Source organism: Parus major, chromosome 6, assembly GCF_001522545.3.
Source record: "Parus major isolate Abel chromosome 6, Parus_major1.1, whole genome shotgun sequence".
NCBI lineage: Eukaryota > Metazoa > Chordata > Aves > Passeriformes > Paridae > Parus > Parus major.
This window is the reverse complement of record NC_031775.1, coordinates 29,749,492-29,765,904: the sequence shown is the minus strand read 5'-3', so window position 1 is coordinate 29,765,904 and position 16,413 is coordinate 29,749,492. Positions and strand designations below refer to the sequence as shown.

Sequence of the window (16,413 nt, the reverse complement as noted above, 5' to 3'; positions counted from 1 at the left end):
GTGGGTTTTGTGTTCTGTGATTGCAGAGGATGAAGGTCGCCTGAAGGAGCTGGGCAGGGTGAGAGTGCTCCACAAGAGAACCGTGATGCCTTACAGCGTGTACAAGAAGAGGAGGAAGGGGCCGAGTGACGAGGCCAGCGTTCAGCAGTACGCCAGCCTGGTGGGACAGAGCTGTTCAGAGAGGATGCTCTTGTTCAGGAGCTGAAATCCCATGAGATGGCCTTTCAATGGCACTCCATTTCATTGCACTGCCACTGGGTGATCTGTACCATAGCTGTGTGCTGCTGTGCCCACTGAGACAGGCTGGAGCACAGCTATATAGCCAGGCTTGTGTCAATACATGGTACTGTGTGTCAAGGCCAACTCCAGTCAATCTTACAGTACAGCAAGGCTTTAGCAATACCAGTCTAGAAAAACACGCTTGCAGTATATTTTAATTAAGTAGTTCTAGCCTTTCTATGCATTATGAATAATTCTAAGTATCTAAGCAAAATGAAAAACAGGTGTCTTTTTTTTTTTTTTTCTTTTTTTGTAGAGATGAAGGTTGACTAAATCTAGAATAAGAATCATTAAATTACAGATATTTTCAAATAGCACCTTGGGTATCTATCCAGTTGTTAAAAGTTGCTGTGAAATTTGTGCTTGCATTTGTATGCTCCTAAAATCTTGCAAGAGAACTGAAACGTGCTATCACTTTCCAGCATGATGCAATTTTATTTCAGCAGTACGTTTAGAAAAACAGGAAGAAATTATTTTCACTGCACATTCTTCATTTGTTGAAAGCAGTAAGTCGGTGTCAGAGGTCCTAGTGAGTGTAGGAGTTTGAGGTAGGTTCTCAGTGGCAGGGGATGCAGTGCTTTGGAAAACTTTCCCCTTCAGAGAAGAAGCAGAACAGTTGCACTATAAATATACCAAAGATATGCAGCCAAGTGGCACAGTGGTTTTTGGTATAAGCCTTATCCTTTGTCTAACAAGAGTGGGTATTTCAATGGCTAATGTGAAATAGAGCTGGGGAGGTTTATCCTGCAGCTCTCAGTGCACATTTCAGAACTATGCTAACAAAAAAGAGACATAAGGTACTACTGCTGGGTTTTGTTGCAGGTGCTTTTTTTTTCTGCACAATTGTACAGGAAGACTTCAATACCATATTCCAGCTTTTTTACTGACTGTTTTGTTTCTGGTGCAGCAGCTCACGGGTTAACATCTTTAATAACATTATAGTAAATACTTTTGTTGGAAACACAGGAAGTTGTGATCCTTTATGAAAGCACTTTATTATCTCGTAGATGAACGTTGTCTGTGTCCCTATTAAGTCATATAAGTTGGAGGAATTTGGGGAAATAACACTGTTGTATAATTCAGTAATGTATTACAACATTGTAACATTACCAGTGCATTTGTGTTTCTTATCTTCATGGATAACAGGGGCTGGTATTTACCTTGAATCAACTTGGAGTTTCCTGTTAGCCTTTAACAAAGATTCTTATTCAAGGATATGTGGGTGGTTTTCCCCCAGAAAGGAAACAAATTCAGTTTTACCCTCTAAGTATTACATCTCCTGACATTCATGGATCCATTGATCTAATTTTAAAGACTTGGCCAATATTATTAATCATTAATTTTTATGTGGAGCAGACGTAAGAACTTGGGGAATCAAGTGCAATGCAGATATAACTTTGTTTTTCCATATCTGTTTGATATGAAATTAGTGTATATTGTAATATTATTGATAGTAAGCTTCAATAGCAACTTTAAAAAGTCATTTTATGTTTTATTAATTGGGCTGTATAGTATTGATCCACTCCCAATCTGCAGCAGAAGTAGTCATTCACGTCAGCATCATATCTGGTATGTGTTTATCTGTTGCCTGGTACTGAGAAGTTTCTTTGCACTGTATCTTGTAGTTTGTCCATGCCTTACCTCAGCCTCCTGCCATGGGGAGAACCACTAAATAATCCTCATGAAGAATTCCTTTCTGTGAAGAAAATACTTATACCACTCTGACAAATAATGTAACGTTTTCTGCCTACACAATGTGCTGAAAAATGGTGATGCCCATATGGCTTGCAGCCAGAATAAATGAGAAAACCTTCTTACGTGATATAAAATTGGTTAACAGGCACGGAGGAATTTCACTATGAATTGCAAAATCCTAAAGGTTATCAAAGCCATTTAATGACAGCCTTGCTGAGCTCCTGGAGAAGTTAAAGTTTCTGTTAAATTTCAAGGGAGCAGACTTAATGTCCCCACTGAGAGTTCCTGGAGAGCTCCATCTCTTTGTGCCTGTGTTTGTTACTGATATGCCTTGGATTAGGCTTTTATCTGATGCTGTTTCTCTTGGGGAGCCTTTAAGGACTGCAGTTAAAGGAAAGTGAGAGAAGTACAAACCTGAAAGCTGAGCACAGCTTGAAGTTGTCCTTAGTGTGAGCACTGGAGGTAAATGACCATTTCCTGTGAGTCTGAAATGGTGCTTTCACTTTCTGACCTCCTCTGGGGCTGCAGCACCAGGGCAGAGCGGGCTCCTGGCTCGTCCTCAACTCAAATATGGATTTATATTAAAAGGCAAAAGCAGGCGACACTGAGATTATCTCAGAAACTGAGTTCATCTCCTGTGGTTTGCTGAGATCTGACTCACTTTAGTGTTATTTTAGAAAGAAACTGCTGCAGTGTGTTTGAGGACTGATACCTCTATCCCTGCTTTTGGAAGAGGGACAGAGGGTGAGGATGAAGTTCTGTAAATTTTGCCTGACTTCAGTGGAGCTGAAAATTCACCACTATTACAATATTATTTAATATATTGTCATTGATGATTATTAAATTTAGAGAGATTTAACTGAGCACAAACTATTTTATAAAAGTTTTTTTGTCTATTTTTTTTTTTGTGTAGATGGTTTGTGAGAGTCAATCTCCAATGTAAGGTTGCCTTGTTCTGTCATCTGTTGGTAAATGAGCATAAAACAGTGCTAAGAAAGTACAGAGTTGTGACCAGTGCTAAAAAACGCCATTTTTTGTTTTAATTGGAAAAAAGTGGGAAGCTTACACATGTCCAGCATCAACACGTGTCAGTAAATTCAAGAACCTGCATGTTGAGTTTGTAATTGCTTTTTAGCAGGCCTGTTTGACTTGCAAGTGTAGAAAATAAAGTTATTTCCAGTCTCTGTGAGTTATTATAAGAATTAATAGCTCTGAATGTGATTTCTGAATTAGTTTGTAGGAATTTCATTATCCTGGAGATTGACCAAGCGTCCAGTGAACAGCAAAATCAAAGAATACATCAAAGGGAAGCAGTGATTAGAAGGGAGGCCTGCAAGTTTAAAATCATGTTCAAAACACATGACCTGTTTTAGAACTAACTTTTAGTTCCAGCTGGCCAGATTAATGAAGAGATTGCATGAAATATACTTGATGCTTCTTTTCTGAGTGGAGCAAAATAAGATGAAGAGACTTTTCAGAAATGGAGACTAGACAGGTCTGGCTATTTATTTGAGCTTGGTTGAACAAAAACCTGTCTCTGAATTAAGGAGCCAAACCAGAAACACAGAAATCTGGGTTGTGTGTATAAAGATAACCAAACCATCATTTTCTGAATGAGGCAGAATTCCAGCTAATTCTGGATTCCTGAACAAGACTTTTCTCAAAGCCCAGCACCAGAATGGCTTGAAATGTTGGTGGGGCTTTGTCTGTTCCATTGCTCCTGTGGAGTTTACATCCATCCATCGGTCTTTTTGAGGTTCTGTGGATTCCTTTGCCAGGTGGAAGCTCCAGCCTGATCAGCCACAAGTTTGTGAACTCCTTCTCATCCTGGTTGTCCCAGATAATCCTCCAGACATGTCTTATGTGCTGTCCTGATCTGACTCTCCATCTCCACTCAAGCCTTAATGTCTCTTTTCTTCTGTCCCAGCCTTGCTACAGGAAGAGTCTGGAAAGGTGGAAGCAATTTTTTAGGGCAGAAATCATCACTTTTCAGGGAACCATCAGCATTTCCCAAAGCAGTGTAGCCAAATCTTGTACCAATATATTTATAAAGCTCTACCTTCAGTCACACAGACTGGGTGCAAAATGCTGATTTACTTTTGCTCTTGCCAAATGATTTGGGGTTTTTAAGTTAATTAAAGTGATGGATTGTAGGAGCAGATGTACAATAGTAACTCTTCTTAAATGTGGCTAATTGTGGTCAGTTGCTTTCTAAATAAAAGTGTTCTAGAAATTAATCTACTATATGCATTTTATAGTGCATGTAAATCTCATCTCATGAGAGCTTTGTTTTCTAACAGCATTAAAATAAGAATGGAAACTAATTAAATTAACATGTAAGCCTAAGTTCAGCATGTATTAATGCTCTCTATATTGATACAGTACAATCTTAACTCTGGAAATGGCCTCACTGCTCATCTCAGACAAGTAGCAGCTCAGCAGCTTTCTGGCTCTATTCTTTCTGGTTATGTTTTACTGTTTTGATGTTTATTCATTTCCTTATTATAACTATTCCCATCAGATTTTTGTGCTTCCCATCAGTTATTTCCACTTCACTTTTGACACATAATACATGTGTCTGCCAAAAGTCCTGCTGAGAGATTGCTATCAGGACAAAAGAAAGTGTTGGAAAGTCTGTTAAGTAGTGAGAAGAGAGCAGAGTCCACAGGGACAGTCAGTCTGCAACCTTTGTGCTGCAGAAAAAGCAGGATTTATTTATAATTTAGTCCGCTGCAGGCTTAAATAAATGTGTCAGATTTCATTCATTTCCCTTTGTCTGTGACATCTGATTGTCATTGTCCAGGAAGAATCAATGGGGCATTGTAGAGCAGAAAAATAAATGAAGGGCAGTGCAGAAAGCTTGAGTTGAGCAATGAAATCACATGAATTCTCTTGGAATTCTCACTCCATGTCTGCACAGGAGCAGGAAAGTGGAGGCTGAATGGGACTTTCAAAAAGTGTTTGTTGCTTCTCTCCTGTCTCCTCCAGGCTGGAGCAGAGCAAGGACACATCCACCACCCCAAGAGCATCCCTCACTGTGTGCATTCATCTCTAACAAAGCTCCTTGGACTGATTCTGTGCAGAAAATACTGAAATACTGAAAGTTTTTTATATCCTCTGTCTAATTTTCATGCTTTTGGTTACAAGTGACCCTGCTTTGGTGGGTCCTGCCCACGCAGGTTCAGTCCAGCACTGAGATTCCTCTTTGCAGCAGCACCAGACCTTTTTGGAGACTGTTGCCATCTCAACCTGCTGTGTTTTTTCTAAACTAACAAATCCCAATTAACAAAATGTGTGTTTTTAAGATAATTTATTGAGCTTTCTTAAGTATTGTCCCACTGATCCACTTCTTCAGTGTTTGCCCTAGTGCCAGCTGCTCCAGTAATCGAAGCAATAATTATTTCAGTGTTTTACATTGGCAAATCAATGTTACTTTTTCAAAATTATAATCACTTTTCTACCTGATTTCTCTGTTTAACACAGATCCCTCTTTGCTGTTTATTTATCACACTTCAGTAAAATATGGTGGAGATCCAACCCTCACTGTCCCAGCAAACAGAATTTTTCTCTCCTTAACTGCTCTGAACCTGCAACCACCAGATGGCATTTCCAGCCTGCACAGGTCATTGCAGCATTTAAGTTATTTCTTGTCTGAATATCCAAATTTTCTGAGCCTCTTTTATTAACATCTCACTCTAATTTTTTGTTCTGCTTTTAATTGGGGTCTATAAAAAAGAATAATTGTCAGGTGCGGTTGACAAAGTTCAGTGGTGTTTTAGTTGAGTAAAGCACAAATTTGTTAAAAATCAGGATTAAAAGCTGTTTCAAGACGAATAGTCTTGATTTTATAACACTGAATTTATTAGATGTGTTATACTACCAGTAAATTACTGAAATCAAGATCCATAGGACAATTACAGAGGGGTCAGCTGGCAGATTTACCTGTCCCCAAATGCTTCTGGTGCTGCTCCTTTCCATGCTCCAACCAAATGTGCAGGACATTCATAACATCAAATGTGCATTGTTTGTCTGCTTTCTCCATATCCCTCTTTCATTCTTAACCTTGTTTTGATACCAGGATTCCTTTCTCACCTCTGCCACAGAATGATGTCAAAATAAGTTTTCTAATAGTGAAATAAGAGGTCAGGAGACTGCAACACTTCATTGCCAAGGGCACTGCAACCCATTTGTTTTGTCTCTGTTGCCCAAGGTGAAAGCAAAGACACATCAGCTGAAAAAGCAAGGTTCCCAATTTGAAATTAATTATTATTTTTCACATAAATACAATTACCCAGAAACCTGGAGGAGGCCTGGCAGCAGCTGCTATGTGTGTCCTCAAATTGAGATTGTCCTCGTCTCTGAAATTTTTGCAGCCCATAAAATCCCAGATGTGTTGAACATTCTCTTTCCTAAGGTGGTTGTGGTAAAAGGAGTGAAAAACTGCTTTTCCTGGGCAGGGATATCTGCCACAAGACCAGGCAGCTCATCCAGCCTGGCCTTGGATCATTCCTGACACCCCTCACCTCAAATCAACCCAGGTGATCCTCTCAAACCTCCTGTCTTCAGGGAGTTCTCATCCTCTATTCTTCCAGTTTAATGGGATGGATATATTCCAGGAATCCAGTGCAGTGTGATGAAATTGGAGCGTCTGCATCTTCTTTGTGTCAGATTTTTATACATTAAATCTATATTTTTTTCTTTTACTGCCTTGGATTGTAAAATAAAAATAGTATTATACACTGTGGGGGGAAAAGTAGAACAATTAAGTAGAAAAATGAGATTTGCTAAAATTAAAAATGGACATTCCTGAAAAGACAGAACTCTCCTAAAAAAACACCAGTCAGTCCAAAGGAGTGAAGTTGTCAAAATACACCTCCCACATGCAGAGAGGAATGCACTTTGTATGCCTGAAAATCCTGATGCTTTTAAACAACTGCTTCTCCATCCACACTTCCTTTGTGTTTCTTTTTCATTGTTATGCCCTCGGTTTTTCTTCTGCACATACGAGCATCTTCCAGTTCTGTGGAGTTCTCAGAAAGGGAGGCATTTATCTGTGCCAGGAGTTCAGGAGCACGTTCAGCCAAGTGCTGCCTTGCAGAGTGACCTGGGAGAGCAGGAACACGTTGACATTTACAGTGGATAATCTATTGATTCGTGGGACAAAGCAAAGGCAATCAGCAGGAGGGCTGTAATTGTTTCATTAAAGCCCCATGAGCAGCGCTCTGTACATTGATCCAAAATGCCTGGGAGCTGCAGCTTCTCAATGTCATGACTCTCCCCATGAGCACCTTATTTTTTAATTTTCTGGTTCTTGGAAGTGCTTTGAAGTCTCCCAACATCCCAACGTCACTGAACTGCTCTCCCTGAGTGTCACCCTGTGCCAGGTAAGAGATTAAAATCCAGGCTGCTGAGTGGGAGTGGTTTCCTCCCCTTCTGTTTTTGTTGAGGCCTTTAGAAGTGACTCCACTTTTCTTAAAAGTGAGGTCAAATACACCCATATCTGGCCTTCCAACTCCTCGTGAATGGGCTCCACTGAGCATGTTTATTTTGTCTTACTCTGCATCAGGCAGAAGTGAAAATGTGGCTTTAAAAGCCAGCAGTCCATCCTCATTAGAAGCCCTGCAGTCACTGGTGACGTGTAGAAATAGCTGGGTATTTAATCAAAAGTTCAATTCTGATATTAACAGTTGGATATTTAATAAGAAGTTTGACTCTGACATACAAAGAAAGAGGTTCCCCAGTTCCAGCCAACATCTGGGATTCTTCCCAGACCTCTCTGTACCAATGTTCATTATTGTATTTTATAGTAAGTAAAATCAGGTTTACAATCTCCTGAACCTTCTGGTGGTACTAAAAATACAGCTAATAATTGTCTATACATCTTGTTTTTACTGGAAATAAAAATCCTCTGGATCGAGACATAGCCACGTACTACAGCCAAGCTGTAAACACTTGTCCTCCAAAAAAATGTTGAAGTTAAGGTGGAACATGAATTTATAAGCTCAATGGTTTGTCTTGTTTTACCTCTGACATCACAGGCTCAGTAGAATTACCATCTCTCGTGATTTCACCCCTTTCTGAGAGTTTTCACCCATGGCCTTGTCCCTTTTCCTGCACACCTGCACTGGTCCCTTTGGTGTGTCAGGTCCGTGGAGAGCTCATGCTTGGCACGCTGCTCAACAATTCCACCTGTGGAAATGTGTGTGGAAAGATGGTATCTGGCCATTAAATGCATTATCTGAGATTTCACCATGATCTCACGAGTTAATCCTCCTGTTTTTCAAGAATTGTAGTAGTAAGGAGGGCCATAAATTACCTGCAGTATTGTTTTTGGTGTTAAATTGAACTAAGAAAAATGAAAGGCTTTTTATGTGCCAACTATTTCCTTAGCTGCCTGCAGTCTCCTGTTTTGGTGACGTGGTTTTTCACAGTGGGGTTGTGTTTGAAACAGAAGATGGTAAAATCCAGAGCTGTTTGGGTTGGTACAAACCTTCACCGAGTTTCTGATGGTTCCGATGTTTGTAGCTTGGAATGTTTTACACACATGTTCCAACTTTGCATTCACAACATTTGTTAAACCAACAAGTCTGTAGCAGACACGAGAGCTACCATCAGGAAACTTGTTTGACAGTTTAAACAGGCAGCATCTGTGTTCCCTACATTTCATAGTACACAAAAAAGAACGAGGATTGCCCATAGCTCAATTAATTCAAGATGTTGTCGCACGGTGGAACTCTGTTTTGGAGATGTTAAAAACAAAATCTAATTGAAAAAAGGGATTTTGCCCTCATATTTGGCTGAGTTTCATCAATATCACCTCCTCAGTGGAATAATACTGAGAGCAGTTGGCTTGAATTTGGAGAATTACAATAAATTGGTGGCCATCAGGGCTGTCCTCCCGTGCTTCCAGCTACAATCTCTGTTAGAGGTGAATTTGGGATTTTTCAAATTTCAAAGCAAGGGATTCGAATTGGGAGCCACGTAAGCTCCTTTTAAAAAAGCACTGAAATTGTCACCATTAGCAACAAAAGGAGCAGTTGCCTTGCAGGACTTGGGCTCAGCAGAACACATAAACAGATGCTTAAGGCAAAGCCCACGAGGAATGTTTTGATGAGGTGGACTCCACCAGAGCCAGGACACCACAGTGTGGTCCAGCCTTGCAGCAGAGGACGTAAAACATTACAACATTTTGGTTATAATTAAAAGGACCATGTTCTGGCATCTGCTTCCAGATTTATGTTGCTACGAAGGACTAATATAAAATAAAAGTAATATAAAATTTGCTCTTCTGTGACAAAGTGCCTTCAGCTCGCCCCAGAATTGGCTGGGTGGGAGAAGTGGGAACATTTTCCCAGAAGCTGTAATCACGGATCAAGTTGCGATAGCGGTGTTGAATGATATCTGAGCCCATGATTTCATCTGCTGGCTGCAGTGAGGCTCTTTGCAGGGTAGCAGATTATTCCATGTGTTGTGTTTGAGCCTCTGGCTCTTTCCTCTGGTGGCACGAGGTACTTCTGCCTACAGGAGCAGGTTTCACACGGGCTGGGCTGTGCCGTGGCGAGTGCTGCCGCAATGGCTGCTGAGTTAGCCCACAAATAAAACCACTTTTGTGTCAGTGTCTCCACTCAGAAATCCTTCCCCACTCATCTTTCTGGCTTTTTGAACATGCAGTGAAAATCATGCACACTTACTTGAAAATTTATGTGCTGACCTGAGTATTATCTCTGGGGAGGACTCCTTGGGTCAGTCAAAGCGAATTAAAACCAAATGTGTCTGTTTTTCATGTTTACTCTTTCCATAAACACAGCACATATGCAGAGTGCAGCTGCTATCCTGAAAGGTTTTCTTCCCCTGCTGTTTGGGGGATCTGTGCTTTAAGAGCATGTTCTATTGATAGTGCTGTAGGAGGAAGAAGTGATGCTGGACCACTTCACGAATCATTTATCAAACGGGAAGGATTTCAAGCAAGGTAAGATGAAGTCGGTGCTAAGACAGTACCCAGAGTGTTTCAGTAAATAAAAGTAACAGAAGTCAATGCCTTTCCCCTCTGCTTAGATCAGCTCCAGACAAAACAAGATTGAAAGGTACAGAACATTTCCTTGGGGGAAAATTACTGTTTATTTTTATTGATTTGGGTTCTCAGGCTGTGACCTCAAGCTTCTCCTCACAGTTCCTTCTCCCTGCCCTGCTCCCTGCTTGCTGCTGGTGTTTGCTCTGACGGAGCAGCTTGGATTCCCTGCTGGCAGCGAGGGCTCCTCAGAGCTGGTGTGAGCTCCACTGTGCTGTGTTCAGACCTAGCCTGACACCAGGAATGTGCTGAGCCATGGAATCCTTCAGATGCACCATTCCTCCTCCTGAAAAAATGGGGGATGATATTTAATCAGCCCCACCAGGAACTCTGACATCCTTAGGCAAGGCCATGGAGGGGCTGGAGCGTGTCCAGGGCAGGGAATGGAGCTGGGGAAGGGGCTGGAGCCCCAGGAGGGGCTGAGGGAGCTGGGAAAGGGGCTCAGCCTGGAGAAAAGGAGGCTCAGGGGGAATTTCTGGCTCTGCACAAGTCCCTGGCAGGAGGGGACAGCCGGGGGGATTTGGGATCTGCTCCCAGGGAACAGGGACAGGAGGAGAGGGAACAGCCTCAGGCTGGGCCAGGGGAGGTTTAGATTGGATATTAGGAAAAAATTCTTCACAGAAAGGTTGTCCAGCTCTGCCACATCTGCCCAGGGCAGTGCTGGAGTCCCCATCCCTGGGGGGATTTTAAAGCTGTGTGGATGTGGCACTTGGGGACGTGGGTTTGTGGTGGCCTTGGCAGTGCTGGGTTGATGGAGGGACTCGATGATCTTAGGGGGCTTTTCTAACCTTAGTGATTCTGTGATTCCATGAAGGGACTGTAAGCACTGTGGGTGCTGCAGGGTAAAGCCCAGCAAGGACTTGCTCTGTCAAGGAAATAACAGATAAGGGCAAGCTCAAGGACAAATTGCAAGAGAATTTTTATGAATGAAAACCACTGAGTGGAAATGTTTGGATAACAGGGAGCTGACCTCAAAGTCCTCCCTTCCCACCTCAGTTATTCTCCAGTTCTGTGATTCTGAGATGGACTCTCCCTGTCCCATCCCTGGCTGTGGGCTGAAGGGGAACACGTGATGGGAGCCACCAACCTGGGGAAAGAGCACACAGTGAAACCCTTTCCTGCTTGAATAGGCCTGGAGAATGTCAACCAATTTCCCCAGCAGCCAGGACCTTTTGGACTCATTCTACATCCTTTTATTGCCGTTGCCATAGTGAAAGACACTAATTCACCTTTGTGGGAAACTCAATAAAAAATCAGTCCATGGATCATTAGAAATGCTTGTGGTGAATTTTTAGGGCTTTTCACAATCTGTTAATCCACTGGCTGAAGAGTTGGTTATCCCATTCTCTTGTGTGGGATCTTTACAGGACACAGAGTTGCTGTACTGGCTTTGACTACAGTTGTCTGGAAATAGGCAAAAAAATGCTCACAGCTACTGTGTGGTTTAATTTAAATGCCAAAATTACCTTGGGGGTGACTGTTTGCTCTTCAGAGAATGGAGCTGCCTGGGAAACCCCTGCAAAGTACTGAGAACACTAAAGTGGGCTGGCATGAATCAGGAATTGTCACTTAGGGGATGAGGTGGAGGGGCTGTTCCACAGGCAGGATGTGTTTGGGCTGTTGGGGGAGTTAGCAGGGTGGCAGATTGTGCAGAGCCAGATTTCAAGTGACACCCTGGGCCAGACTGCCTGGGTTCCAAAGACAAAACACACCCAGCTCCCCCTGCAACAGCCACTTCTGGTTTGGAGGTGTGTGGATGCTGATTATAAAGCCTTGTTTTGCAGAGTTCTCTAAAAGGCAGGAGGAAAACCAGTGTGAGCACTGGGGTGTTCGCTCAGTCGGGTTTTTCTGGTGTTTCATTTACAAAAAAACCCCCATTTTTTGCAGTCACAGTCCTGCTTCCAAACGAATGTTTCTCACACCCAAACTCACGCAGAGGCTCCATCATCTGCAGCCAGACTTGGATCCCTGCTCTGAGGCTCTTCCTGCCCCCCCAAACCCCAAACCCAAGCCATGGCAGGGGATCCCCCTGGCACGGGGTGGCTGAGCTCTGGCCAGTGGCCGGCCCTCGGCGGGGATCCCTGCATTGTGCTGGGGATGGATTGTGCTCTCAATGGGATTAGCCTGGGGAAGGGGTGAAAGGCTGTGGGAAAACCTGCGTGTGTCATATTTCCCCCCGTCGCCTGTCGCAGCTGAACGTCGCCACCCGGCCCACAACGGGGTTAAAAAAGTTAAGGGAGACTGTTGTGGTAGCTGGATTTTGAATTATGTATTCATGGATCTGCATAATAGCCTTTCAGATGGGGTATTGTTGTTTGAAGCACAATCTGGGAATTGTGGAGGGGCGACTGGGCGGCTCGAGGGGAGAGGGATGGAGAAGCACAGAGGGTGAAAAATGGGGAGAACTTAAGACTTAATCAAAGGAGAGTGACAAATTGTATGAAATGAGATTTTCTCCCCTGCTTACACTGTGCCTACGGGACAAGTTTTCACTTGGAAATGCTGACTCCTCTCCCAGCCTAATAATACTTGAGTTTTGTCTCTTGGCTAAGCCCTGAGAGGGAATTCAGCAGAGCTGAAAATGCAGATCCCTGCTCTGCTCATCCCTCCTCGCCCAGGTGGATTTTCCTGTCTCCAGCACAGGTGAGACGATCCATGGGAGCTTCCCTGCTTTGCTTAATGCGAGGCTGCAGCCATCAGACATCCAGGAGAGGAAGAGATCTTTGGAAGGGGATGAAGATGGGAAGCAGCCAAGGGAGCAGGGTCATTGTCCAGCTTTAGGGAGAGCTCCCAATGCAGCCTTAGTGACACAATCACCTTTTATCCACAGCTGGAAGAGGAGGGCAGTGATGGGCAGTGAGAGGAACCCTCTTTTCTGCTTCCTTAATGGGCACAACACAACAGTGGGCTCCAAACACATTTTCTCGTGAGCAAAAATTATTTTTTCTATTATTTACCACCTCCCCCAATTATATTTGCAATTATATATATTATTATTATATATTATATATATTATATTTCCAGTTATATAGGAAATATAACAGAGAAAATATTTCCTCCCCCAAAGAGTCCATTCCAAAATGCAAGAGACTCTAATCATGCTGTAATAGACCCTCCCCAAAGCCTTCAAGACCCTTGTTCAGTGTTCCAAATGTGCTCCTCGACTGGGAGAACACATCCCTTTTATTCCACAGTGCTGGAGAAGTGAAGAATTTCCTTTCTGCTCCAAGCTGATGTACAATCTGCAGGAATGTGCCCAAATAAACTCTCTGATTTGGCACGGCCAGCACAAAATTCATTAGTAAAACATACATTATAATGTCCCCAATCAGCTCGATGTGGCCTGTGCTGCTGCTGCTGAACAAACGTGCACATTGTCACTTGTGACAGCCTCTGGAACTCAGCCCAAAGCTGCAGTGGCTTAAAGCACAGGGATTTTCCATAGCATCTATTTTTAGTAATTATATAGAGCCTGCTTAGAGTAATACCTGGACTCCTCTTGATGTTCAATGTATTTATTCTCCCTGGGAGGTCGGCAGGAATGAACACAAGCCAGTTCAGCTGTGCTGTGGCTCTTTTCTGCTGAATTGCTGGAAACTGGGGAGGTTCATGTCTCTTTATAGGGGAGGCCCAGCCATGAAGCACAACAAGCTCGAGGCCTTTTTAATGCATTAGGTGCAACTAAAGGTATTTCCAGAAATGTCAGGTGGCCACCTGCTATTGCTAGAGTGTGGACAATATGTTTTACTCACTTCTTGTATTTTTCCTTGACATTTTGTTTGTAAAATACCACAGTTATGTAGATATAAACACAGTCCATTTTACATGACAACGCTGTTTTCCTTTGCTAGAACTTATGAGCCAAGGAGGAGATGCACTTGCCTTAAATGAGTTATAAAGGGACTTCTGGGAAGTGAATTGAAATTACTTTTTTTCTTTATCCTCTCCTGGAGAGCTGGCTGTGCTGGGCTGCCCAGTTTGCTTGGTGGGCCTTGCTCCCATCGTGTAACTCCACTCCCCATGGAGCTGCAGCTCACTCTGTGTCTTCTAACTCCTTCCTCCTCTGCTGTCTGGGCTGGATTTTTCTCCCCTGCCCCTCATGCCATCTTTTGGCCAGCCTTGACTGGTTTTTGTGGGTTGTCCCCTGTGAATCATATTCCAGCTGGTTCCCCTGTGCCATCCATGAGTGCATGAATAGGCTCCATCCCAACAAACAGGTTTTTCCTGGGGCTGTGTTTTTCAAAGCTGCCCAGACTCATCCTCCTGTCAGTCCTGGTGCCCTTTGCACATCCACTTTCTGCTTCTGACCAGCAGGCAAATCCTCTGGCTCCCCTCAGGTCTGAGTGGTGTTTCTGCACCATGCTGCCAGCTCTCTCAGCTGCTGAGCTGCTGCAAGGTCCCCTCAAATAACATCTGTAACATCTGGGCCTGCATGTACAGCTGCTCCCCCCTCGTGCCTCTCATGGCACTCAATGAATTTTGGCCTGTTCCAGAGTGTGTTTTACTCTTCTGTTGCTCAGCCTGAAGCGCTGTTGGGCTGCCTGGATCCTCCCTGAGATGTGCAGATATGGGAATAGGTGGCCAGTCCTTGGCTGTTTGCATGGCACCCTCTCCCTGCTCTCCCAGCCTCTGGAAAATGTTCCCTGAGCACATCCTTGTTTTCCTCCTCTGCTCCCACAGCCTTGGAGAGCTGTCTCCTGTTTGCTTTGGCTGCATCCCATGTGTTGTCTTCACTTGGGACCAGCCTGTCTCTCCTTGCTGGTGCTTCCCCTGTTTTCCTGCCCCCCAGCAGGAGTCTGTGGCTGCCTTTGCTCTGCCCTGGAGCTGCTGTGAGCTCCCTGTGGTCACCTCCAGGGCAGGCACCTCTCTGTGCTCACTTCTGGCAGCTGTGCCCAGCAGTTTCCTCTCTTGTCAGTGCTGCCTTTGCTGAAATGATGCTCCAAGGGCTGGAACCCCTCTGCTCTGCCCTGCCCTGCTCACCTGGAGAGGAGAAGCTTCAGGGAGACCTCAGAGCCCCTTCCAGTGCTCCAAGAGAGATGGAGAGGGACTTGGGACAAGGGATGGAGGGACAGGACACAGGGAATGGATTCAAACTGCCAGGAGGTTACAAGGGATTTTTGGGCAGTAATTGTTCCCTGGCAGGGTGGGCAGGCCCTGGCACAGGTGCCCAGAGCAGCTGGGGCTGTCCCTGGATCCCTGGCAGTGCCCAAGGCTGGGTTGGATGGGGCTGGAGCAGCCTGGGACAGGGGAAAGTGTCCCTGCCATAGCAGGGGTGGCACTGGATGGGCTTTAATGTCCCTTCCAACCCAGACCAGTCTGTGGTTCATTCTATGAAATGGCTCTGGCAGTCTTTCACCAAACCTTTTCTCCAACACTGGAAATTTCTACTGGAATATGACACTCATGCTCCATCTGTGTCCATCCCCACACTTTGTTCCCACAGGTGGCTGCTGGCACTCCCTGCTCCTGTGTCACCCAGCTGCCACTGCAGTGCAGAGGTTTGCTCTCAGCCTGGGACACTTTCTCTTAAAAATCTCTTCTGCTGAAGACAATTTGTTCCTGTGTCCTACAAATGCTCCCACCCCTGTCTGGCAAACTGTTTTGTCTTCCAAATTAAACACAGAGCCCCAGTGCTCTGCAGTGCAAGTATGAATCCCTTCTTTTTCTTCCTGATTTTCTGTAGGATGTGTGAAAAGAGTGAAATCTCTCTACAGCCTCTTTCTGTTTGAGATTGCAGAAGTCCCTGAACACTTTTATTAGGTGTTCTAGAGCTCATTAATCTTGGCAGTAGCACATCATCCACTTCTTTTCTCTTTTCCCTCGTGAGATAGAAATAAATTTTACTTTCCTTTTCTCCTCTTTATTTCTCTCCTGGTAAGCTGTGAAGTCAGACTCAGTTCTTGCTTCCATTGCTTGCACAAGTGTTTTTACTCAGGAAACTCCAGTTCCTTGGCAGTCTGAGTCCACGTGGCTGAGTCCAAACTTGCTTTCCTTATGAGATGCAATAGTTAGAGCCTTTGCTGTCCCTGTGTGTCTGTGACCCCTCAGATGTGGGACAGGTGTGAGAGGGAAGCCCACGTTCACAGACCATACAGGCTGGCTCACAGGAGAGCCAGGGCTCCAACACACCATCCAACAGTGTCAGCAGGGCTTTGGGAGCAAACCTCACCTCCTCTCCTCACCTCTTGAAGGAACAGTGCAATCCATCTCAGCATGGTCTGAGATGTTTCACTGAGGGGTTTCACCAATTCTTGTGGCTTTGCCTTTGCTGTGGGATTAAAGTGTGTGTGGAATGAGCTGCAGTGCCTCAGCTGCTGGGGAGTGGGTTACTGTGCACTGGAGTCCAGAGGGGTGTGCTGCTCCATCAGCCC

The 16,413-nt window shown here is 44.2% G+C and overlaps 1 protein-coding gene across 6 annotated transcripts in view; it reads left to right on the top strand.

Annotated features, from left to right (window-relative positions):
• ATE1 (arginyltransferase 1) overlaps positions 1–3,176 on the top strand; it is a 67,913-nt gene extending 64,737 nt beyond the window's left edge. For all 6 annotated transcript variants that reach the window (XM_015633197.1, XM_015633198.1, XM_015633194.1 and 3 more), the window contains one exon: positions 27–3,176. In XM_015633197.1, the coding sequence (XP_015488683.1) occupies positions 27–205 (179 nt within the window). In that variant the 3' untranslated portion in view covers positions 206–3,176. The remainder of the gene's footprint in view (positions 1–26) is intronic.
• Positions 3,177–16,413: the final 13,237 nt, after the last annotated feature.